This window comes from Orbicella franksi, chromosome 2 (genome assembly GCF_964199315.1).
Source record: "Orbicella franksi chromosome 2, jaOrbFran1.1, whole genome shotgun sequence".
NCBI classification, from domain to species: Eukaryota; Metazoa; Cnidaria; class Anthozoa; order Scleractinia; family Merulinidae; genus Orbicella; species Orbicella franksi.
In genome coordinates, this window is record NC_138146.1 from 23,809,037 (window position 1) to 23,835,023 (window position 25,987).

Below are 25,987 nucleotides of genomic sequence, written 5' to 3' on the forward strand. Positions count from 1 at the left end.
GAAACATACCCAATTAAAGACTAGAGTGCTAAAACCATACCCTATTTAAGACCAAAATGGCCAAAATCGATAGCGGTACCCTATTTATGACCAAAACGGCTGAAAAACCCTATCCTTTGGGGCTGCACATACCTATATAACCCATATAAGGGAGTACCCCCCACCCCTGGTTCAACCTCCACTCTGACTGGGACACCCTTGACATAGGTACATGTATACACCCACTCCCTTTCCCCCATAAGTGGTCCCAGCCAGATACACTGTTAATAATAATTATGTTAAATAGTAATATTTTTTTACTGGCTTAAACACCATGGCCATCTTTCTGATGTTATAAGACCAACATCTCAAGAGCTCAGTGTAACTTTCACAGTTTGCTAATATTTGAGCTGTACAGTACATGTATGCTTTTGATCCAATTGACATGGGTATCATGACCATTGTGAATTAATTCTTATTGTTGTTGTGTTTTTATTGTAACAGTTGTATTTTATTCTTTTTCCAGAAAAATATTCTGGCTTAGTTGGCTTAGAACCTGGACTCCGTGGAAAAACATTTATAGTTCAGGTAATTAAAATAATTAATCTTGAACATTAAAAACTAATTGAACCTTTAATAATTTGGACTGCTGACTAGGTGCATTCAGAAAGTGCTATTTTTGAAAGTATAAAATATATATTTAAGCACATGTACTCAGAGAGCCAGAATTTTTATGTTGGGCTGAAGCCAGTTGCCATTATGTTTCATTTTTGCTTAACTTATTTACTTAATTGATGATTCATAGGGCTTTACAGTTGTAGAATCCATAAACCTTTATAAAAATTATGTAATGCAGGGTAGTTAAGCTAGTAACAGGAGATTTGAGGCATTTGCCTCGGTAAAAAAGTTATTAATAAATATATTTACTTATTTCAAGTTCCCATAAGAGGTTATAATGCATTAAAAATAATGAATTAGTGAATACAAAATATACATGCATTGTATTGCTGTGGTCAAAGAATTTTAGTCCAGCTGTGGCTGTATTGTACTGAATACATTGTTAATATGTAATTGTGATGTCCATATGAACAGGGATTTGGTAATGTGGGTCTCCATACTTGCCGTTATCTGCACCGTGCAGGAGCCAGGTGCATTGGAATCATGGAGAGAGATGGAAATCTTTACAATGAAGATGGAATTGATCCGAAAGAACTTGAAGATTATAAACTGGTAGGAAAATAGTAAATGTACATGTATGTTGTACATGCAACAACCAGAGCACACTTAGATAAATACTGAATTTATCTACTACTGTTTCATGGCGCTGGTCAAATTTTTTTATTCTTCTTTGAATTACATACTTGTAGGCTTAACAATTAATTTCTCTTTTACTTGTGTCAAGGACAATGATGGCTCAATTAAAGGTTTTCCTGGAGCAAAGGTGTGTAAACAATTGTTAATAATGTCATCTTCAAAACAACAGAAAGTTTTGAATCATCACTTAATAATTTAAGTTGCCATATAAGAAAACACGCACTAGGAAAAGGTTCTGGCTCTCACACAACACCTCTCCAGCTATTAAACAGCCATAAAACTACTAATAAAGAGAAAACAAGCAATCGATGATTCAACAGGAAAATTATCCTACTAAAATTTGACTCTAAGAAACCCCATTGAACCTTTTTTGTTTCCCCTACTCATTCAAATTTTAACACTCCAAATATTTTCTTCAGTATGTGCCTTTTCTTTTTTAAAAAGACCCCCCTTGGTGCTAGACTGGAGCAACAAAATGTTGTTTTGTGTTCTTGTTTCAGATGACCGAGGAAAACCTTTTGGAAGCTGAATGTGACATATTAGTTCCTGCTGCGAATGAGAAACAGATTACAATTAAAAATGCCCACAAAATTAAAGCAAAGGTAAGTGATTATTTACAAATACTGTACTTTATTTTTTACTTTTGTTATCCATTTATATTTGCATTTTTTTCTTTTCAGGTTATTGCTGAAGGTGCAAACGGGCCAACCACACCAGCGGCAGAAAGAGTTTTAATTGAAAACAATAAACTTGTCATTCCAGTGAGTTTTAAATATCATAATTTAGCATTGACTTATCCTTTGCCATTTATTCAGTCTAACAAAGTGTCTTTTCTAACGCATATTCTAGATAATAGTTTTACACCTTGAGATTAAAGACTAATTAAACGTTCGGAACTTTGGAAACGTTTGTTCCTAAAGATTCTGGCTTTGTTCAACAGGATATGTACTTGAACGCAGGAGGTGTGACTGTTTCCTACTTCGAGTGGCTGAAGAACATCAACCATGTCAGTTTTGGACGTCTGACTTGGAAGTACGAGAAGGAAGCAAACTTTAATCTTTTAGGTAGAAAGCGATTTGTGTTCCTTGTTTGCTGAAACGTTAAAATCCATCGCAAAATTAAAATAATTGTGTTTTTACTGGTCTCTCGATAGCCACAAAATCAGTTTATATATAATTTTGCCTTTTAAGCCTGTTTTTGGTGACCTTCTCCTCTACATGTAGCTGTTCTGTTTTGCGCTCAAACTGTTAGGCTGTGTAGGTGGCGCGGTGGCCTCATGGTTAGTGCGCTCGCCTCCTGATTGAACTGTCCAGGTTCCTCAGCCCTGGCCGGGACCATTGTGCTGTGTTCCTTGGCAAGACACTTTACTCTCACAGTGTCTCTCTACACCCAGGTGTATAAATGGGTACCGGCGAACTTAATGCTGGGGTTAACCCTATCAGGGGGGAGTAGAAATACTCCTAGTCGCTCATCATGCTACAGAAACTGGGAGAAGGGCCGGCCTGATGGGCCACTTGGCTCGTATGCAGCCTTTTGACTAATCTGTCGTACGCTAAAACACAATAAACACAATATTTTAACTGTCATTTTTAAAAATTGTTCTTTTCTCTCTCCCTCAACAGCGAGCGTCCAAGAAAGCTTGGAAACTCATTTCAAATCAAATATTCCTATCAGACCATCGGAGGGGTTCCTTCAAAAGATTGCAGTAAGTTAAACGTTCAAAATAATTGCAACAGTTTATAGACAAGTAAAATTCGCAGGATAGAGAAAAATTGGGCGAACATGTAAGAGCACGATTTTGGCGGGTTGAGCGGCAAAGCTGTGAGGAGAGAGTGGAGCGGACACCGTGTACTACTCGCGAATATTGTGCTCTTCGCTTAGTTCTTGCGTTCTTTCCCGTTGAATTAGAACGAAAAAAGACTGCTTACAGTCTATGCCTGTCTTTACCAAGGTGTATTTGGTCCCCCTCAGTGGATTAAAGAACGAGAAATAAGCATGTTTTGTGTGATTTTGTTTCATTATGCCCGCAATGTTGTATTTTTTGCTCGGTAAGAGAAAGATCAATTTTAAGCACTTGAACGCTAGTTGAGATGTGTGTGCGAACTCGGTGGGGGCGAACTCGCCTGGGTGCGAAACCTCAAGCTACCGTTTTGAAAAGTTGGCTTAAATGCGGCCCGTGCTTTTCTCTACACCTCTCCACTCCTACCCATTTTGAGCTCCAGTTGCTAAGTTTTTCTTATTTTTCCAGGGCGCATCGGAAAGAGATATTGTCCACTCTGGATTAGAATTCACAATGGAACGATCAGCCAAGGTACGTGGTCCCATACCGGTCAAATAAGGCGCGTTCCTTTCTTTTAGTCTACTACAGTCTACGTAAAGCTATGCGTTTCACTTACGTCTCAGCAAGGATTGTGCTAGTCTCCTACGCAGCCGTTATTTGGGTTGTCGCACAACGCTCCTCCCAATAAGGATCGTTCCGTGACAACCCAAATAACGACTACGCCAGAGACTAGGATTTTGTAGAAAAGTTTAGAAAAATATCTCGGAAAACAATCAGGAAGCCTAAAGGAAGCGAGAGGTGGACGCTACGCCGTTACTACTTACACCCCCTCGAGTTTTCACGGCCATTTTTCCTTTTTCGCTTCTTTTTCGCTTCTCGTTCGACGAACTAATGGTAAAGACGGACTGCTCGTAGTTTGTCTAATTGGTTATTACGTGCAAGCGAAGATTGAAATGTATGAGCAACACTGAATCATTTAAAACACTAACGACTGGAACTGAACCATTCAGTGTGGAAATTTCCGTGCAGATTCCCGGATCACCAACCTGTAACTGTAGGTCTTTTGATTGACTTTCCTGAAGTGTCGCTCGCTTCTTGTTGAATAGGGCGGCCCGAGAGTTGAGCTTGTGATCCTCTTATTCGCGGTCTTCGCACTCGAAGTGTCGCAGACGTTTTTCAATTTCCGAGCTCGGCTTTCGTAGCTCAACTTATAGGATCTTGTAGGCAAGTCTAGTCTTTTTGACCAGGCAAAGAACGGATGTCGCGAAAAGAGGCATGTGTTTACTTCGGGCTTCCAGATCAAACAAGCAAACAGACAGAACTTATTGCACTTTTTCCTTGCAGCAAATCATGCGCTGTGCTGAGGAGTACAACCTTGGACTAGACATCAGGACAGCTGCTTATATTGTGTCCATGGAGAAAGTCTACAACACTTATACTGTGGCTGGATTCACATTCACATAGTCAAGCTAGGACATTTCAACAACAATGAATTACTAGATATCTTTTTTGTTTTTACTGAAATGAAATGAATGAATGGGTTTGTATCGTTTGTATCGTTGTTATGATATTTATTGCGACCGGGTTATTCGCGTCAGCACTGCCATGTCAGCGGTTAGTATGTGGTGCTAGTCACGTGAATCCTGTGTATAGGACTGAAAGAGATGATTGACAGCCTTCAATTCGCTTCTCTGAATCGCGAATTACTGGGTCTGTGTTGCTAGGGTAGCAATAATTATTTATAATAAAATGAAAAGTCAAATGCAAGGCGAAAGTAAGATTTGTGAAACTGTGCAACTATTAAAAAACAATAAGCGATCTTCCCATTTGCAATGTTAACGGTGCATAATTTCTCGTTGCCTTTACTGTAATTCTCTTGCCAAACATTTTTGTCTGACAGTTTCTTTTTTTTCCCCGTTTAATTTACACGTAATCGTTCCCTAGTCGACCAGAATCTATAGTTGTAAAACAGTAGACTCTGCTATTGTCTACCCACGCCATCCCTGTTTTTGATAGCATGATTACGTATTCCATTTGTCGTTAAAGGGAGGGTTTCAAGGTTCGGTGCATGTCTCTAAATCAAAATACTTCTGTTCGCTTCTTACCAATGTTATCGCTTTAAAAAGCCCACTCATATGTAGTTCAGTAATCACATGCCATAGTTAGTCGTGGCAGAATGACGGATAACCAAAATTCTCAGAAGATTTCAGTGGATCATGTTACCGACGCTGTCGACCGTTGAATTTAGTTTTGACCCGTACAATTTATTCTACAGTTGATTATTTTACGGCTACTTGCATGCGAAATTAGGTAACTTGCTTACGATTGGTTCACAAACAATGAAAAACTGGTCCTGTGCCAAAAAGCGTGCACAGGCGAATAAATGAAACAGACATGCGCCGAACCGTGAAACCCTCCCTTTAATAGTACGTTAGATGCCATACGTGCTTTTTCAACAAACAAGCAAGTTTTCTCTGACAAGCTTTGTTTGGCATTCGCAATCCCTACTGGCTATGAAACACCAGAGGCTTTCCGCTGTAAATACAGAGGTCTAAAGTTATTTCAAGGGTTGATATCAACCAAGAAAGTGCTCAAAATTCCGAATACCTCCTACTCCGGTTCTCCTACAATAGACAGTCTAACTCCGAAACACAATCCCAGGGCAACACACTGTCAACTCGCTTCTGCTATGTATCGTATCGATTTCCCCGTAACTTTACCTCTCCCGCTGGGGTGTTTTCGTCAATCATCGTCAAGTTTGCAAAGTAACGGTGGCCTCGGAAACAGAACCTTTATTTAGTTATTCGGTTCGATTGTTAGGCAACTTCAATGTGGGACAAAGTTCTAACAACCCGACTAAACATATCATGTTGACCACAATTTCGCGTGACCAGCGGTGAGAAACGAACATCTAGCTGTTACTTTCTGCCCGCCATGTTGGACTGAAACATTGAGGAATTTTAATAACACTCAGATCCGAATAAGTGGAGAATTACTTTTCATGCGCTGTTACAATGTCTGAAATCGAGTACAAGAGCTTAAAACTTGCAATAAGTAAGAGACTTGACGAACTGAACATACTCGGGGACATACTGTGTTTGTGCGAAGGAAAGATTGCGTCTGGTAGCGAACACGACATCCAGAATGCTTGGTCGTTGTTTAAAAGACTGGAAGAACAGAATAATTTAGGAGCTGATCGCCTGGAAGATATGAAAGAGTTGCTCAAAGGTGTCGGGGAGTGGTCTCTCAACGAAAAAGTTGAAAAGTTTGAGAAAAAAAGGAAGGAATATAACCGCCTACTTAAACAGATCATTCTGGTACTCGACGAGCTCAATGATGTGGAAAGACTGATTGCCATTTGCCGAGGAAAGATATCGGAAGAAAGTGAGGGCCATATTCAAGATGTTCGCTCATTATTTAAAGAGCTTGAAAACCAGAACAACTTAGGAATTCACCGACTGGACATCTTGAAAGAGATTCTGACTGAAACGGAGAATCATGATCTCCTCAAGGTAGTGGAGGAGTTTGAAGAACGAAGAAAGCAAGAAGATGAGCTTAAGAGGAAGGAGGATGATTCTAAAAGGAGGAAAGGTATTTGTTTCTTTCAATTCTTTCATACAAACAGTCACAGGAATAGGATAAACTTTGTGAGCTGGAAATATATGCCGTGTTTAGTACTTGCTTTAACCACGCAGACAAGCTAAATGTTTCGGTGGCCTTCAAGGTGTCTGACAGTTAATATTTTTATACGCTGAAAGCTTTGAAGCAAAGTTTGTTTGGAAACGTTTTGGAAAAAGTCAGATTTACAAAGCAAAGGAAATCAGTGTAAAGATTAAATTGCATTAATTTTTTTTATTTCTAAACTGCAAACTCTACAAACTGATGGAAAATAATTTATAATAAATAAATTCTGCCAATTCACGATTTATGTGTTCCACTGGGTTTCGATAAAAGCAAACTCAAACCGGCTTTTCTGAATGCCAATCTCGCTTGCTGATTTTTGTTGGAGCGTATTTTAGGCATGGCAATCTATTCCCAGGTTTGAATTTATTTCAGACCCTGATTAAAATCCACTTTTGACACGGTCAGCCTGATCTGAAAATCGTACCTCAGTCCGCACGAATACATTAGTATTTTTCAATGGCCAATTTCCTCTATGGCGGCCTCACGCACTCCTCTGAGGTGTTAGAAGGATGATGAGCTTCCCCTACACGGGAAATCATGGTAGTTGTCAGTATTCATGATCTTGGACTGGGTAATGAAATAAAAAGCAAGGTACTTTTTGTGTATGCTCGAATGATCCGAACAATAAGGAGATTTATAGAATACTATCAACTCAGATTTGCAAGTATCTTATTTATACCCCTCCTTTCTTCCCCTAACTCTTTAATTTCAGAGGACTTGAATGATCAAATTAAGCGAGATTTGAACTAGCAAACTTCCAGCTGAAGAAACTTTGGTTGGTTGAAAGGAATGAGAAGGTAGCATTATGCTGTGTTTGTTTGACTATTTGCAACTTTTGTTGAATCGGCGTATTTTACTGGTTTCAGCTGATTGCTGGTTTCAGTTGAGAGGTATAAAAGGTTTTACTTTAGATTTAATGATTCTATAAGGGAGCTCATTTGAGCAATACAGCATTACGAAACCATATTACATTTTCTCCAAAGCATTCTGATTTGAGAGAATCTTTAATCTTGTAACACAGTAAGTTTGTGTGTATGACGTTCTCTGTTTTTGTTTCAGCGCAAGCAGTTGCTGTTGCTTCATCCATTGGAAATAAATTAATGGGTGGTAAGCTGTGAGCGTTGTCCTCTTTCGCCTGAAGTTATAAAAGACCGTTTGACTTTTGGGCCAGCTATGTTTACTGTAGCTTAGTGGATTAAATTTTCAGCCTGCTTTCTCCAGCTGTGTTGGTCAGTGATCAATGTATTTGCGGCGTGCAAATATTTTGTTAAAAAAGTAACTTATATTTTCAACTACATATACTTACATAGGAGTACTTCTGGAAAGGGGACACATAATTGTGGTTTCTGTCACACATAAACGGTGAATTGTACAGTGAGCCGACATTTCCAACTAGGCAAGGACTCCGTTAGGTCCCCCCCCCGCCCCACCCAAGCCCCGTCCCCCGTTTGTAATATTATTATTTGCGAATTCTAGCCGTGGTACCCAGACAAATATTTCACGAAACTTTTCTGACACCCTATATAACTCCATTTTTTTGTTTGTTTGTTTGTTTTTTTTCATTGCATTTCCTCAGTGCTAAACATCAAGACAGTATTCAAAGTGGTTGCAGGTGGTATAACAGTAGTCTCTACCATGGAAGTCTTGAGTCGTTGGTCCACGTTCGACCAGCTAGTCACCGCCGTTAATACCTGCGTTCTTCCTGCTGGCACCAGTCTGGTGAATCTAACTGATGGCTGTGTGTGCCTCACAGTTCAAGCTGAAACTCTATCAGCTCTTACTACCTTGTGGAATTTATACCAAGATGGGACGCTGGAGAGGAGGCTGTACATCTTCTTTGTGACTGACGAAGTAAAAGAACGTGCAGGTGGAGAGACAGTTGAAGTGAATGTGACCATCGAGGAAGAAGAATACGACAAAGCCTGTCACGAGTTGATTAATGAAGCTCAAAGTAATTCAGTTTTGTAACCGCGAATTAAATCAGCATAAACGTTTCCTCTGGTTGGTCTAAAACATCTGTTGACTTGTCAGCAAGCTTGATCGACAAGCAAGAAGAAGAGATCTGACGATTCTTAAAAAATGAACCCAACAACCTGGGCAAGTCTTGAACAAAAACGTAAAGATTCATAAAAGAAGATATGACAGCCTAGCTGAGATAGCAGGAGCTAGATGTAATAAAATTTAAAAGATACATGTAACAGGATTGAAGCCAAAACATGAAAAGGACAAGATTTCGGAGAGAGGACGAGTTTGGAGCATTTTCTACATCACTTCGCTACGAAAAGGTCTATGAAGTATCGGGAAACCTGTTTTCTTGGCAAGCTTGACATAATAATATTTGCAACTACTTTGCTTCTGTTTTTGTTGCTATTTTAGAAGCTGCAAGTATTGGTGACGGAGAAAGGATTCGGAGAAAGTCTGATTCAGATGTGTATTCCAGAACAAAAGAAGAAGTGCCACTGTTAAAGCTAAAACATGCTGAGACCAAATTGAAATTTCTTAAAGAGAGAATTGCAGCTATAGAGAAGGAAATCAAGCAATTTTCGCCAGAGATTCTAGAGGCACGAGGTCCTGAAGAAAGATCTGCCTTTTATGAACAACTCGAGATATCTGAAGGTGAGAAATTGATATTCTAAAGTATGCAAAAGAAATCCGAAGAAAAATATTGATGGCCGTTTTAGTATCTATTTGACTCGCGAGGTTTTCCTTAGGACCTCAAGCAATCAGAAACGAAGGCTAAGTATTTTCATGTAGTAAAATAGTGGAGAATTTCATCAAAACAGACTTTGTTCTTACGTAAACTATTTTAATAGGAAAGGAATGAAGATCATGAACCAAACTACAGTGTAGACACTCGAACGCATTTATTTTTGCGTTTATTTAGGATTACTTAATGAGGCCTCTTGTTATAAGCAGGGGAATTCGCGTTTTTACTATAAAACGTCTCTAGTCCTCTGTTTTTTTCCTAAGAGTTCATCATTTGATAATCATAAAAAAGTACAGAATTCAGACTCTTCTTTGAATCGCGATATATTATAGCAGGAGCCCAGGAAAAATGCAATTGTTTTAAAAAATATAATATTTAGAGCCCTTGAACACTTGTAAAAAGCAGTTTGAAACGTTGTTGCTGAATTTGCCTCTAGATGAGTGTGAAATTCAAGGAAAGTACACAGTGGTATAAGCTTTTGTACGTAGCAACGGCCATAGCGACGGTTGTTTACAGTCAGATAGTCACCACAAATGAAGATCAGTTTCAAGAAAGATGAACGATACTTTGTAGAAAAGCTGCAACTCGATAATTGTAATTACTTGTGAAAAGTACTACCTGAATCACCATCAAAGGCTCAAAAGTAATATGTCCTACAACTGCGGTAACTTTTTACAAAATACAACAACCATTACACTCCCCCAATATGCAACCTGCACGCGCCATTCCCCCCCCCCCCACCCTCTCCAACTTCCTGACTTGTTAAATGCTTAATCCATCGTGTAAGAAACTTTAAGTGCATTTTTTCCGCTGCTTTCGAGTTATATGATAAGCGGGGGGGGAAGTTTGGAAGAACAAGAAATGCTGTGGGAACAAAAATTCTCCCAAACTTTCACTCGTGTTTTCAAAGGTTGGTAGTGCAAGGCGCCAAAAAATTATATGTTCCTTTTAAAATGATTTTTGTGTGGTAAAAAAGAAGAACAGGAAAAGGTAGGGGATGAGGGTAGAGGAATTAGTTGATTCAAAATAAATCGCGCGTAGTCTGTGTAGCGGGAGATTCTTTTGCTCCCGCCATTTTATTTCCCCACCCCCACCCCCCACCCCCCTCCACCTTTCTTCCCATGGCTAAAAAACTCTTGCCGGGCGTTCCCATAGAATAATTTTAATTTTCTTTTTCATTGCAGTCGGGGAAATGGACGAAAAAACTGAGGAGCCGGAAATGTCTCAACGGCATAAATCTAAATCAATGGATCCAGGAAAGCTTGCTTTTGTTCAGCGGTATTTAGAAGATGTCCAAGACACTCGTAGCATGACGACAGAAGCAAGTGACAGTGGTTTGGCTACACACACTGCAGCATCTGAACTTGGAACCGAAGAAATAAACGGTAAACTTGTAATGTTATTTTATTCTACGCTTACTCATATTTTAAAGTGAATTTTTTCCAATTGTCCGGTTAATGTCACAACCATGAATTGAGTAACCATTGTAATTATGGAAAACTTTGCAACCAAAGAAAACATACTTATAGCTTAAAATCTATTAATTTTCTTTTTAGAGAGTAGTAAACTTTGCTTGAAAGATCTGAGCGATGATGTCACCAGAAAATGGACGGTAATGCTACTAGCTGACCAGGCTGCGTTGGAAAAGTTCCATCATTATTTTGGGCTCAAAATGGGAGGTTGGTATCTTCTGGAAGAAATTAAACAAATGTTTCCCGACACTGCTGTCAGCGTGTTGAAAGAGTGTTTTGAGGCCCTACGGTTGTACGACCTCGTTGAGTTAATGGAAAAAGTGAAACCACGTTCCCTTCGTCCTGCTGTTTCCCCGGAACAAATAGGAAAATTGCGGAGAGCGGATGATCGGCCCACAAAGTATCACACTGATTTAGCAGTCTTGATTTTTAATCACACTGTCGGCCAAGAGGACATTGTTGAAAGGGAAGACGCGGAAAAGATTGAAACATTTTTTAAAGATCTAAATTCGCGAAACGAAGTGGCTAATATAGCATTGGGCAGTACACAGGAGACCCGTGAGGTTCTCAGGGAGATAAACACGACAACCCGCGAAATGAGATACTGCCAATTGAGAGAGGACCGTTGGAAAAAAGACCTCGAGAGTTGGCTTCAAAGGGAGGCGCGTCTAGAGAAGGAACTAGAGGAGGCAGTGCAGATGGAGAAAGGGCGTGAGCAAAGACGAAGACTGGAACTGGAACTGAAGCAGCTCAAACAGCGAGAGCGAAAATGCAGAGATCAACTGGAAAACCTTGCAAAAGAGAAAACGTATGCAGAGAGGGTTAGCGAAAAGCTGAAAGAGCTAGAGAAGGAGAGTACGAAACCTATATCAACGGCTTTGGACGAGTGGATTCACAATCAAGGTTGGTTGACTCCATATACATACACACATGTTTATTCAAATAAGTTCGAAAGGGGAGTTTTGATAAAACTCTCCTAAAAGAAAGGATAAAAATTGCAATTAAAATTACATTACTGAAAAATTATAGAACGAAGAAAAACTGAAATCTATTTGGTAAATTACAATTTTTCCCGCTTCAACAATGTTCTTAGGTAGACTGTTCCAATCACCAGTCACTCTAATGAAAAAAGAATGTTTAAAACAGTTGATTCTAGTTGATTTAAAGAAAAGCTTGAAGACATGATTGATCATCGCAGTTGTATACAATTTAAGCAGTTGTAAAATTAAGGCCTGCAAAAAAAAGAAAAAATTCAGGCCTGAACGGGATTCGAACCCATGACCTCTGCGATACCGGTGCCGTGCTCTTACAACTGAGCTATCAAGCCATCTGAGAGCTAGTTTCGTTGTGAGTTCTCTTCCCGATTCAACAATGTTCTTAGGTAGACTGTTCCAATCACCAGTTACTCTAATTAAAATAAGAATGTTTGAAACAGTTGACTCTAGTTGATATAAAGAAAAGTTTATACGAGTGTCATGAGAATGTTTAACGTACGCAGCGAATTAAGATGATTTCCATGAGTATTAATTACAAAGCCACTAATACAAACTGAGTGAAACTTAATATCTGTGTCTCGACGAAAATGAAGTTAAGCTTTCTATAATCTGTTTCATTGTTGTTCAATGTCATTTTTGGGTTCTTTTCATTTCCGCTATATTGAACCAGTTTTTTTTGCAATCACATAACCATAGTTACATGGTAGAAGATGTAACCGAGGTTGGTCTGTATCCCGATACGAGGGCGTGTGACTTTCGCGATGTATCTGTTTCTTGCCTATGTTCTTGGTGTTTTTGCTTCACTAAGATGAACTTTGATATATTTTTTTAAATATCTTTCTCTATAGAGAAATTCACCTGTATTGCGGTATTTATAATCAGCGATGACGAGTTGTACAGTGAAGCAGTTTTGGAGGAACATGTTATTGAGAAGTTGGCATTAATTCCAGATCATGCCAAACTCGTGGTTGGCCCTTCGGAGTTTAGAAGCATTGATAAAGTTCCCGAAACTCTTCATGTAAAGTACCCTGCTCGTAAACTTCCCGAAACTATTCATGGCAAGTACCGTCGTCGTAAAGTTCCCCAAACTCTTCCTGTAGTGTATCGTGATGACATGGACGTGCCATTCTTCACTCGGATGATTGAGATTTTCAACAAGCGTTGGCAAACATTGGATCTTATTTCCATGATGCAAGAATTAAGAAGAACGGCAGCCTCAGATCGTGCGTATGACGTCTATGGGGACTTCATTTCTATCAAGGACAGTTTGTCTAGTCTTCCGACATTTCAGAAAAAGGAAGAGGAACAGTCCTATTGACTGGCATGTACTGGCTGTTTAAGCGCTTAGTTACTACTGATTCTAAGCTAGCAAGTTCTTTGTTTAGGTGTTAGATAATGTGACTTCCTCGTTGGCTCGACCAGCGCCCTCTTTCTTAGTTTTCGTCCATAATTTAAGGAAACCCTACAAGTTTCCACAGTGCAGACTTGCACAACGTTATTTTGAAAGGCAGTGGAAGAAAGAGCTCTCAGTGAGCTTTTAGTTTACAAAGTTAGTCGTCACATTTTCAGTAATCTAAATACCGCGAAATTCAGAACGGTTTTCAACTGAGTCTATATAATTCAGAATTGCTTTTATTCACTCTTTTTGCCCCACTTCGCCCTGTGTTTGGCTCACGAAATTTACTTTACAACCAGTCATGCGTAAAGTCATTCGATTTCCCGCACTTCCACTGGCATTTCTTGTATTTTCTTCTTGCTTTCAGTGGTGTGGTTCATTGCATTTTTTTGTTTATTATCGTTGTTTGACACTCAATTAAAGACCGCTCTTAGTATACTGGCTTAGATGTCATGAGCGGAGTAAATATTTTGTTCTCACTGCATGTCATGTTGTTAGACTCAGTCAAACAAGCTGCATTCTGGGATGTGTACTTTTGCCATCGTATAACACGTACAAATAGAGTTGAAGCTATCCTTTGTTAGAGTCCAAATATAAAGTAGGTTTTGGTCGATAGACGGTTAACCTCTCTAAGTTAAAATGAGGAACTGAGGAACAGTGGGAATTTTAATGCCCCTCTTAAATAGCAGATAGCAGAAATTCGTCTCTTTATTGGGTTTGAAAACCTGGGAGGAGAAACTCAGGTCATTTGCGGCTTTTTCTACGGGTTGTTGACTGGACCTCTTATCACGGTACCGTCAGATTTCAGTGCCTCGCTCTTTGGTTTTCTGGGATTCTTTGGCCCTGGCGAATGTTTAAGGTAGAAGCCAGCAATGCCATTGATATGTTCTGTATTAGCTTGTATTATCATTTTTAGTCTGCTATTTCTTACCTGTCTTAAGTTGAGTGAAATCCAGTTCTTAATTCGAAAGGGATCTCTCTACTGTTGATGGCAACTTCGGCTAAAACATTTTGAAACCATTCCGCATTTTGAGCTATATTGGCCGTGTACAAAATTACACCTAAGGTAAAGGAAACCTGAAAATAGTACTTTAGTAAGATAGAAAAAAACACCAAGTGCATGATCATAAACCATAAATGAACAAGGATGGTAAAGGATGGAAAAGATTGACCCGGATTATAAACGACGAACTTGAAAACTTTAGGCTAAACTTTTCAAGATGCGCAAACCGCGACGTAGCTCCTTCAAATAGAACGTTTTTGTCAATGCATTCTGAAATGGCGGCGATGACGTCACAGGAAAACCAAAAATAAGTGTATTACCTCTTGTAAGCTTCCCTTGTTTATTTTCCTATTTTAGATGATGTTATTCTAAAGTGATTTATTCTTTTGTATAACTGTTTCACGTATTGTGAAAAGGGCCTTTTCGGGAAAGGCAACTTACACAAGAGACTAAATTGCGTATCTTTTTCGCAAGCAATTACATGTACCTTCTCTGGTATAATTAGCTGTTGTTATGTCATATGTTTAAACATTGCACTTTGCGCACTTTAATTCAAGCGGATTTCAAATTAGATTAGTGGACGTTTCTCATTATGAAAATTGTAGAATAGTCTTAAATAATGAGTATTGAATAAAAGTTCGTTTAACTGTTGATGTTAATTTGCAATTGCCCAGCAACCAAATTACCACTGAAAATCTTTCATAGGAACTTAAAACAGAACTCAGACGGAATAAGGGAACTTTGATCGACATGAAGGCATGATTATTACGAATACAATGTCGCTTTCAGAGCTGTTGTTCATCTTTGCTGCTTAACTTAAGATCAGGCCTAAGCAATTACAATAGAGATCACGTGACAAATGATGATCTCAGGCTATACAAACCAGGATTGAACAGTCGCACTGGTATTTCCGAACTATTCCTGTCATCCAAGTTGCGTTCACCTCAATTTAAATGTTTGAGGAATTTCTTCTTCTTTTGAAAATCACGAGTAGAAGTTCTTGTTTTACCCTGCCGTTATACCCGCATTGTTGCGGGTATTTTTTTGCGAGGGGTTGGAGATGAACTTTGTTTGATTTGCAAGCAGTAGAGAAGTGGTATTGTACAGCAGACAAAGACGCGGAAAATATTGTTTTCGAAAACGGCGAGTTTAACTACCTAAGACAACGGACCTTTCTGATCATCACGTGAAAAGCAACCTGCAGTGGCGAACGCGTGTTTACCGGCGTGACCAATCAAAACTACGAGGATGATTTTGTGAACAATCCCTCCCGTGTCATAGTTTTCGTCGTAGCTAAGTCAATAGAGATATGATGATAAAATATCCGGAGGTTATAATTATGGGTTCGAATCCTACCGAGTCTAAAGAAACGCAGTGCCACCATTTCTTTTGTGGGACTAACGCTCAGAAGGAAATTATTTAGGTTGATTTTCAGCACTTCAAATTACTTTAGAGTAAATTTTCTACTTTCCATTTACTGGGAAAGCCCTTCTTTAGCCTGTGGAGAGTGCAACTGAAACCGAAGAGTCTGATGAAATCCAGTTTGAAACATGAAGTGATCCTGAAAGTGGAAGTAAGTGCTGCGGAATCAGTGATGACGAAATGATTGACAATGATCTATTAACTCACCCGTAAGATGCCCACTGACACCAAAAGTGGATGAAGACCAGCACGGGTTATATCGGATTAATGCAAGCAGATGCTTCTTGACAACCCCTCTTTTCCAGTTGGGCTTCAAAAATTATTTTCAATAGGTAATTGCTGCAAGAGAAATTGAGATCCTCTTACTCATTTTCCCACCCAGTAATTCGAACGCTCTCTAGTAAAGGGATTTCGAGGGTTAGAAAATTCAGTCGATCATTTAAAATTCTTTACAAGGGGATTACAAACTGAACAATTTGAAATACATGTATACATTCGTAAAATTAATGATGTCTGTCTCGCAACAAAAGCTAAGGACTCGTAACAAAGAAGCCAAAATAAATAAATAAATAAATAAATAAATAAATAAAAGAAATAAAAGAAATAAGATAAAAAATGAAAAAAAAATAAATAAGGATTTGGGTTTCTAAGAAGACCAGGATCAGTAAAAGACATACTGAAAAACAAACTTCAGAAAATCAAAATGGCTTTTTTATTGCTATGCCAACGTTGGTTGTAGTGGTCTCAAGTACTACAGTATTTATTTATAGTAAGATAGAAAATCAATTTCCGGGAAAAGGAAAAAAAAAAAAACATGTGTCAAACTGGTCGCTTATAGACTAACAATTAAACAACAATAAGCGTTCTTCTTATTTAGGGCCGACCTTCACCGTTTACGATGCCAAGCCAAACAATAGATGAAGAGCAAAAACAATTCTTAAGAACAAGAGAGGACAGAGAGGTTCAAATGAAAACAGTTCCAGATCAACCATTTATTTAAAAGTGGAGAATTTCCCCTCTCGTTTCCTGCGTCCAATGTAAAACTAAAAAAGAATGTCCAATTTACTGCAATACCGCCTCTACTCCGTCAATAACTTATCGCGCTGTGGTAGACAGCTGAAATGAGTCTCGCTCACCTTCAAAGCTCTCATGCTTATTGCTGGGCTCCAGGGTAAAGCATTATTAAAACCAGACACTTCCCTCCCCACCCTCGAGTCAAAGAGTTAGAATAACAAACTCTGAAAGAAACGAAACTACTAACTGGGAACATGACTTATATCTCCCAAAAACAAGACCAAAACAATTCCCTTCACACTTTCTTTGTGTTACAAAGGGAAATGTGGTATTGGGCAAATGTCTATATTTATTCACTCTTAAGTTTTAACTTTCTTTTGTTATGTCGTTTCTGTTTTGCTTTCTAATTGACATGAGGATTGAGAGATTGTTTGCTGCTTATTTTTTGTTGATCCAAGTTTGCAAAACCTTTCAGTCAACAGATCTGACAGTCATCGTCGGTTTGTCGCTACGTTGTAAACAACGCTTTAAACTTATTAAGGACAGCTTGGCTGTCATTGTTTCTTCCGTCTTGCGTGACTTTAACTTCGCGTTACTTTGTAATTATATGCCCATGAACATTCAAACGTCTGAAACGTTCTTTTCGACCAGCGATGTTGTAGTAAAAACTTGAGAACTTTCAACATCACGCGGAAATCGAAATGGATGGAGGAAAAGACACTTAATGTGCTGCCTAAAATGTTTGCCATCGAGTACAACAGTTTAGTGTTAAAAATAAATTAGAGAATCGACGAGCTGAACGTACTTAGTCATTTGCGATTTATGTTCAGAAGGAAATTGGCGTCTGGAAGCGACGACAACATCCACGACGCACTGTCCTTGTTTAAAGAACTGGACGAACAGAATATTCTTGGAGCCGATCGTCTGGTGAAGATGAAAGAGCTGTTAAATGATGTGGAAGAATGGTCTCTTTTGGAGAAAGTTGAAAAGTTTGAGAGCAAAAGGAAGGAATATCGCGACCTGCTTGAACAGATTACCCGTGCACTCGACGAGCTCAATGAACTGGAACGACTCGTCGCGATGTGCAGGGGAAAGATCTCGGAAGAAAGTGAAAGCCATATTCGCGATGTTCGCTCATTGTTTAAAGAACTTGAAAACCAAAACAATTTGGGAATTTATCATCTAGATATCTTGAAGGCGATTCTGACTGAAATGGAGCGCAGCGAGCTCCTCAAGGAAGTTGAGAAGTCCGAGGAACGAAGAAAGCAAGAGGCTGCGATCAAAAGCAAGAAGGGTAACTCTGTGTTTTTCTTAGACCACGGTATCAGTCGCAGGAGTGTAAAAGCTGTCCACTCAAGCTAATCCAGCTAACTATAATATTTTTTCAATCTCATGGCCGCAATTTTAATCAACAAAGTTTGCATTTTGGGAAATCAAAGGTAGATTTACAAAACATTATTTCATTTCATATTATTTTTAAACAGCAGACTCATTTCTGCGCCTGAAAAATTATGTTGATGTGGTTTCACTTGTTGATTTTGCTGGCGCACATTTTAAACTCTAAAATGCTATGCTCGAAGTCATGGACGTGTATTTTAATTTATTTCTGATCCTGATTAATCGCTCCAAAGATTGGAGACAGGGAACACAAGGACCCGGTATTGCTTGTTCAACCATGAAAAAGAGTCGAATTGGTAAAATATCCACATTTCGCTTGGGAAATAGTGTCTTCAAGGTACAGTGGCAAAAAAGTGACAGATCCAGGCAATTCAGAAACAGGAAATGAAGCATTTAGAACAGCAGGGGTCCTCTCTCCCTGGTAAATTTTAAAGCCCAGGTTCCCTGAGATGCCATTTCCTACATTTTGACAGCATTTTTGTGAAAGCAAAAGAAAGAGGACAATAGCACTTTCAATTTCCCTGAGAAAGTGAGTGGAGTATTGTTGCACTCCCATTGAAACCCCCTAAATTTGCGTCTCAGGAAAGAAACATTCAAAATGACAGAATAACATGATCAACCCATGAGCTTAAAATTCTTTTGATTAAGGTTCTGAGAAATTCAATTTGTGAAACTTGTAAAATTTTTGTAACATAGGTTTTGTCTGCTTTGTTTCAGCAAAGGCAGCTGCTTTTGTGTCATCTGTTAGAAATACATTGACAGGTGGTAAGTCATTCAAACGTGGTCAAACATAAATCATTCTTTGCATACCTTGTAAGGATTTTTCAATTAATTTTTTGCTAGTACAGGTGTGCACCAATTTTTTAAGAGGTGGGGCTCATTCTGATAGTCCACACATTAAACCTATTCCCTTGAAAAGGCAAAAATGAAACAGGGAGAAAATTTGATACCAGATGAATGAATGGATTTGCAGTAAAGTTTGTGAAAGACCAGTCATCAGTTACTGGGGGGACCACTATAATTTATAACGTCTTTAATAGTCCATTTAGTTTTGAGCACTGAGTTTGGGAGAAATGTTATTAATAAGAATATGATTTATTGTCTGACAATCTGAGCCATGAACTTTTACATTTCCAATTATTACTACCTATGAAAGCTGTTTTAAAAAGAGTGTTTTTAGAAGTGTCTATGGATGTGTACCCTTTCAGCTAAATGCGTCAAAACTAATGGAATAATATTTCTTTTAAGATTTCTTGTAAATGCTTCAACAAGCAACTGACCATCCAATATCTTAATGGCAATCATAAAGCAATAAATAAAATACTAATGAAATGATAAAATTACTGTCACAACGAGGGAGTTATTATTTTTTTTACCAACTTTATGTGAGAGACTGTTCTATCTGTTTCACTATTTGTTTTTCTTTTCAAAGGGGGTGGGTGGGGGGTGGGAGTGTCTGCAAGCTTTAGGATGAAAAAGGGTAGGCAAAACTTCTTATGCTCACTTTTTCAAAACCCAGGACCATCCCCCTGATAAATAAGGGCCTGTCCCATAGAACTGTCACGGTTTCGGCAGAACATTGTTGGAACACCACTTTTATAAAGTTGTAATAAAACTAGTTCCCCTTCCAGCATGTTACTCCATTAGAGAACATAACTGATATTGGCTTTATTCTGTTGTCTTTGTTCACTTTGCATTGTTGTAAACATTATCAGCACCATTGTTAATTTCTCCCCAACAGGAAATGCAGCATTATTTTTTATGTGCTCTCCAATCTACGTCATTATATGTGGGCCAGAGATCCACACATTTCATTTACAAGGCTGAATTTATTAAGATAAATTTTATGAAATGTAATTTAAACGTCTACTGTAGGATGCCATCCATAAGGGGATACTGAGTTGTGGTCCAGACCACACCCACATACCATGTTTTACTCATTATAATGGTGGTGATACTTAAAATAAGACATAGACCCCAGGGTGTGTGTCCCCTTTGTGAGTGATTCTGTTAGTTACACCCCTGTTACACGGAGCAATGTTTAACGAAACTTACTTGACTGTTTCTGTGACTCTTTGGGAGACAAGTTTCATGAAACATTGTCTAATGTGGTGGGCGTTTCCTTTCAATTTTTCTGATGCTTGGACTAGTGATCTACTTATATAGTGGTTCGCTACTCTTTCTTCAACTCCATGATTATGTAGGGGTTCTACCTCAAACCCACACAGTCAATTGCAGTATGTAAATAGTATGTACATTGTACATGTGACAAACAGAGCACACTTAGATATAATTATACTGAATTTATTTACTTCTGTTTCACGTCACTGATCAGATATTTTTATTCGTCTATGAATTACATATTTGTAGGCCTAACAGGTAATTTCTCTTTTACTTGTGTCAAGGACAATGATGGCTCAATTAAAGGTTTTCCTGGGGCAAAGGTGTGTAAACACTTGTTATTAATGCCATCTTCAAAACAACAGAAAGTTTTGAATGATCCCTTATTAATTTAAGTTGCCATATAAGAAAACGCGCACTGGGGAAAGTTTCTGGCTCTCATGCAACACTTCTCCAGCTATTAAACAACTATAAAACTCAAGACTACAAATAAAAAGAAAACATGCCATCCATAATCAACAGGAAAGTTATCTGACTGAAATTTGACTCTAAGAAACTCCATTGAACCTTTTTTGTTTCCCCTACTCACTCAAATTTAAACACTCCAAATAGTTTCTTGAGCATGTGCCTTTTCTTTTTTAAAAAGACCTCCTCTGGTGCTAGACTGGAGCAACAAAGGGTATTTTTGTGTTCTTGTTTCAGATGACTGAGGAAAACCTTTTGGAAGCTGAATGTGACATATTAGTTCCTGCTGCGAATGAGAAACAGATTACAATTAAAAATGCCCACAAAATTAAAGCAAAGGTAAGTGACTATTTTACTTTACAAATACTGTACTTTTTTGGGGGGAGGGGAGGTATTTTACATTGAGTGCACAACTGCACACATGTAGAGTACAAGAACAACTGCAAAGCAGGTGAAAAAATCAATTTGGTTTTCCCTAGTTACATCCCCTTACATTTTTGTGTAATATTGTGCTTGAGATCTCAACAAACTCAAGACAAAATAGAGTCTGTCAACGACTAAAATACTATCTGTCTACACTGTAGCCACAACTTGCTTGTGTTTGGCCTTACAACACAGTCAATACAGCTGTGCGTGTTGCATTCAATTCCAGTGGCTCGACCTTAGTCGATTTCAATGTGTGTTTGTACAATTCTTGCTTTGCAAGAAGGACAAAGATAGAGGTACAAATAGGAAGGTAAGACACTACTTTTGCAGTCTCTCTCTCCACCCATTTGGATAAATGGGTAACAAGAGGGTAACCCCGTGATGATCTAGCACAAGGCTTTTATGAAGGTTTTCAATTGGTTTTCATAGACAAGCAAAACCTTTTGAACTGAACTTTTTTTATGAATAGAAAAGTAGTTGAGACAGGCAAAACCATTCTCTTACAGCTGGTCAATTTGCCCGAAACCCTTGTCAGCATTCAATCATACTTGTAGCTACTTAATGCTATGGAGATTGGCATATAAGTTAAAGCTGGCATGGGCCACTTGGCATTAAAAATGTTTTACTTTTGTTTTCCACTTATATTTGCATTTTTTTTCTTTCTAGGTTATTGCTGAAGGTGCAAATGGGCCAACCACACCAGCGGCAGAAAATGTTTTAATTGAAAATGATAAACTTGTCATTCCAGTGAGTTTTGAATATCATAATTTAGCGTTGACTTATCCACTGCCATTTTTTCAGTCTAACAAAGTGTCTTTTCTAACGCATATTCTAGATAATAGTTTTACATCTTGAGAAAACTAATTAAAAGTTCGGAACTTTGGAAACGTTTGTTCCTAAAGATTTTGGTTTTGTTCAACAGGATATGTACTTGAACGCAGGAGGTGTGACTGTTTCCTACCTCGAGTGGCTGAAGAACATCAATCATGTCAGTTTTGGACGTCTGACTTGGAAATACGAGAAGGAAGCAAACTTGAACTTTAATCTTTTAGGTATAAAGCGATTTGTATTCCATGCTTGCTGAAACGTTAAAATCCATCGCAAAATTAAAATAATTGGGTTTTTACTGGTTTCTCGATAGCCACAAGATCAGTTTATATATAATTTAGCCTTTTAAACCTGTTTTTGGTGACCTTCTCCTTTACATGTAGCTGTTCTGTTTTGCGCTAAAACTGTTAGGGTGTGTAGGTGGCGTGGTGGCGTCATAGTTAGTGTGCTCACCTCCTGATTGAACTGTCCAGGTTCCTCAGCCCTGGCCGGGATCATTGTGTTGTGTTCCTGGTCAAGACACTTTGCTCTCACAGTGCCTCTCTCCACCCAGGTGTATAAATGGGTACCGGCGAACTTTAAATGCTGGGGTTAACCCTATCAGGGGGGAGTAGAAATACTCCTAGTCGCTTCATGCTACAGAAACTGGGAGAAGCGCCGGCCTGATGGGCCACTTGGCTCGTATGCAGTCTTTTGGCTGATCTGTCTTACGCTAAAACTGCATTTACTCTGATGTCGTAATCACTTTAAACACAATTTTTTAACGTTCATTTTTAAAAATTGTTCTTTTCTCTCTCACTCAATAGCGAGCGTCCAAGAAAGCTTGGAAACTCATTTCAAATCAAATATTCCTATCAGACCATCGGAGGGGTTCCTTCAAAAGATTGCAGTAAGTTAAACGTTCAAAATAATTGCAACAGTTTATAGACAAGTAAAATCTGCACGGGGAGAAAAATTGCGGGAACATGTAAGAGCACGATTTTGGCGGGTTGAGCGACAAAGCTGTGAGGAGAGAGTGGAGCGGGCACCGTGTGCTACTCGCGAATATTGTGCTCTTCGCTTAGTTCTTGCGTTCTTCCCCGTTGATTTAGAGCGAGAAAAGACTGCTTACAGTCTATGCCTGTCTTTACCAAGGTGTATTTGGTCCCCCTCAGTGGATTAAAGAACGAGAAATTAACATGCTTTGTTTGATTTTGTTTTATTATGCCCGCAATGTTGTATTTTTTGTTCGGTAATAGAAAGATCAATTTTAAGCACTTGAACACTAGTTGAGTCGATGTGTGTGCGAACTCGGTGGGTGCGAACTCGCCTGGGTGCGAAACCTCAAGTTACCGTTCTGAAAAGTCGGCTTAAATGCGGCCCGTGCTTTTCTCTACACCTCTCCACTCCTACCCATTTTGAGCTGCAGTTGCTAAGTTTTTCGTATTCTTCCAGGGCGCGTCGGAAAGAGATATTGTCCACTCTGGATTAGAATTCACAATGGAACGATCAGCCAAGGTACGTAGTCCCATATCGGTCAAATAAGGCGCGTTTCTTTCTTTCAGTCTACTACAGTCTACGGAAAGCTATGCCTTTCACTGAAGTCTCAGGGGCACCCAACGGATCGTTTCGGTAAATTATCTGTTCGGAAGGCCTTTAATCCCCTCTGATTTTCTTAAGAGAATTGTCACCTCGAACTTTCGTGATATGAGAAATTTAATGTTTTTTCTTTTCAGATTGTTAAAAATGTCGTTTTGGGTACCGAAAAAAGGTCAGCTATCATTTTCGGAAAGGCGATAAGACCTAAGGTTTTCGGGAAATGGACAAAAAAGCCCTAATAAATTCGAGAATACCCAAGTTCCCCTAGAATAACCGAAGAGATAAAATGTTTTTAGCGCAACCTAAAATAAACCTACAGAGCTTTAAAAGTCCTCCAGATAGCCTAAAACAGCGTTTAAAAGCATTCGAGAGAAAACGGTCGTTGGGTGCCCCTGAAGTCTTAGCAAGGATTGTGCTAGTCTCCTACGCAGTCGTTATTTGGGTTGTCACGCAACGCTCCTCCCAATAAGGACCGTTCCGTGACAACCCAAATAACGGCTACGTCAGAGACAAGGATTTTGCAGAAAAGTTCAGAAAAATATCTCGGAAAACAACCAGGAAGCCCGAGAGAAGCGAGAGGTGGACGCTACTCCGCTACTACTTACACCCCTTCGAGTTTTCACGGCCATTTTTCCTTTTCGCTTCTTTTTCGCTTCTCGTTCGACGAACTAATGGTAAAGACGAACTGCTCGTAGTTTGTCTAATTGGTTATTACTTACGCGCGAAAATTTAAATGTACGAGCAACACTGAACCATTTAAAACACTAACGACTGGAACTAAACCATTCAGTGTGGAAATTTTCGTGCCGATTCCCGGATCACCAACCTGTAACTGTAGGTCTTTTGACTGACTTTCCTAAAATGTCGCTCGCTTCTTGTTGAATAGGGCGGCCCGAGAGTTGAGCTTGCGATCCTCTTACTCGCGGTCTTCGCACTCGAAGTGTCGCAGACATTTTTCAATTTCCGAGCTCGGCTTTCGCAGCTCAACTTATAGGATCTTGTAGGCAAGTCTAGTCTTTTTGACCGGGCAAAGAACGGATGTCGCGAAAAGAGGCATGTGTTTACTTCGGGCTTCCAGATCAAACAAGCAAACAAACAGACAGAACTTATTGCACTTTTCCCTTGCAGCAAATCATGCGCTGTGCTGAGGAGTACAACCTTGGACTAGACATCAGGACAGCTGCTTATATTGTGTCCATGGAGAAAGTCTACAACACATACTGTGGCTGGATTCACATTCACATAGTCAAGCAAGGACATTTCAACAATAATTTTTTTTTTTGTACTGAAATGAAGTGAATGAATGAATGGGTTTGTATCGTTTGTATGATATTTATTGTGACCGGGTTATTCGCGTCAGCACTGCCATGTCAGCGGTTAGTGTGATGTGCTAGTCACGTGAATCCCGTGTGTAGGACTGAACGAGATGATTGACAATATTGGCTTCTCTGAATCGTGAATTACTGGGTCTGTGTTGCTAGGGTAATGTCGCCTGAAACACTGCAGCAATAGTTATTTAAAATAAAATGAAACGTCAAATGCAAGGCGAGAGTTAAATTTTTAAAACTGTGCTACTAATAAAAAACAGTAAGCGATTCTGTTATTTGCAGTGTAAATGCATGTTGCGGAATTTCCCGTTACCTTTAATTCTCTTTGCACTGCATCTCTTGATGCTTCCTCTTCCCGTTTGTTCCTGAGAATTTTCTCTTACTGCTTCCTTCCCTACTCATTTATCGCTGATTAGTCGAGCAGAATGGTCTGAATCCAGTTTGAATCAAATAGGATCGCTATCTCGTCTGCCCTCTGAAAATATTACGCCGGCCTTGTTTTTGATAGCGTGTAAACCCGGCCTAGTCGATCGAACGTTCAGTACTCGGTAATTTGGTAAAATCTAGCCAAATCCATCAAACACAATCGAACATGCGGCTATGGAACCCTCATTTAATGGGCCATTTCCTAGTTGCCTTTTACCTCTGAATCAAAACGGGTCTACGTGCAAAACCATTCATATGGAAATGTGCTCCCCTACAGGTTCATTTTCATGCAAATTAAACTCATCAGTTTCATCTGAAAGGTTTTGCAAGAGGACTCGTTTTGAAACAGAGGGACAAGGTAACTCGGTAATGGCCTATCGAGCACAATCGAACTTTTGAAGTTCGATTATGTTCGATTGACTAGGCTGTGCTTTCAAAACAGGTTTCAACGGGTTTCCAAGTTATTTGTTGGCAAGAAATGAGATTTCGAAACAATTTTGTAGTGCAGTATTGAATATCTTAACTAAAATAAATATCTTAATTGACCACTCCCAAATGGGGCTTTTCAGGGCCAATGAAATTAAATGATGAAACAAATGATGCAAATGATCTTTAACATCTTAGCAACTTAAATTGTTATCACAATAATCA

The 25,987-nt window shown here is 39.1% G+C and overlaps 4 protein-coding genes across 6 annotated transcripts in view; all 4 read left to right on the forward strand.

Annotated features, from left to right (window-relative positions):
• Window positions 1-25,175, forward strand: part of LOC145478819 (glutamate dehydrogenase, mitochondrial-like) — a 32,756-nt gene extending 7,581 nt beyond the window's left edge. Inside the window, exons 7-16 of one of the 2 annotated variants that reach the window (XM_081456994.1) lie at window positions 506-567; window positions 1,072-1,209; window positions 1,382-1,420; window positions 1,794-1,895; window positions 1,974-2,054; window positions 2,234-2,357; window positions 2,916-2,998; window positions 3,542-3,604; window positions 4,418-4,508; window positions 24,800-25,175. In XM_081456994.1, coding sequence (XP_081313120.1) covers window positions 506-567; window positions 1,072-1,209; window positions 1,382-1,420; window positions 1,794-1,895; window positions 1,974-2,054; window positions 2,234-2,357; window positions 2,916-2,998; window positions 3,542-3,604; window positions 4,418-4,508; window positions 24,800-24,828 — 812 coding nt within the window. In that variant the 3' untranslated portion in view covers window positions 24,829-25,175. Of the gene's footprint in view, window positions 1-505; window positions 568-1,071; window positions 1,210-1,381; window positions 1,421-1,793; window positions 1,896-1,973; window positions 2,055-2,233; window positions 2,358-2,915; window positions 2,999-3,541; window positions 3,605-4,417; window positions 5,363-24,799 lie in introns of those variants that run through there. The other variant, XM_081456995.1, reaches the window with a different exon arrangement.
• Window positions 5,502-14,932, forward strand: LOC145478796 (uncharacterized). Its single transcript, XM_081456963.1, has 7 exons — window positions 5,502-6,664; window positions 7,817-7,864; window positions 8,334-8,708; window positions 9,134-9,373; window positions 10,649-10,849; window positions 11,021-11,839; window positions 12,780-14,932. Exons 1-7 carry the CDS (start codon window positions 6,088-6,090, stop codon window positions 13,247-13,249), a joined length of 2,730 nt encoding a protein of 909 aa, XP_081313089.1. The 5' UTR covers window positions 5,502-6,087; the 3' UTR covers window positions 13,250-14,932.
• On the forward strand, window positions 17,399-19,608 carry LOC145478843 (uncharacterized). Its single transcript, XM_081457024.1, has 2 exons — window positions 17,399-18,060; window positions 18,882-19,608. The coding sequence occupies exons 1-2, from the start codon at window positions 17,589-17,591 to the stop codon at window positions 18,956-18,958; spliced, it is 549 nt and encodes a 182-aa protein (XP_081313150.1). The 5' UTR covers window positions 17,399-17,588; the 3' UTR covers window positions 18,959-19,608.
• LOC145478840 (glutamate dehydrogenase, mitochondrial-like) lies at window positions 18,899-24,809 on the forward strand. Of its 2 annotated transcripts, XM_081457022.1 has the most exons (8): window positions 18,899-18,929; window positions 20,570-20,608; window positions 20,988-21,089; window positions 21,843-21,923; window positions 22,099-22,228; window positions 22,811-22,893; window positions 23,439-23,501; window positions 24,577-24,809. In XM_081457022.1, exons 3-8 carry the CDS (start codon window positions 20,988-20,990, stop codon window positions 24,748-24,750), a joined length of 633 nt encoding a protein of 210 aa, XP_081313148.1. In that variant the 5' UTR covers window positions 18,899-18,929; window positions 20,570-20,608; the 3' UTR covers window positions 24,751-24,809. The 2 variants fall into 2 exon arrangements, with proteins under 2 accessions (XP_081313148.1, XP_081313147.1); XM_081457021.1 differs by lacking the exon at window positions 18,899-18,929 and having other exon boundaries at window positions 19,606-20,608.
• Window positions 25,176-25,987: the final 812 nt, after the last annotated feature.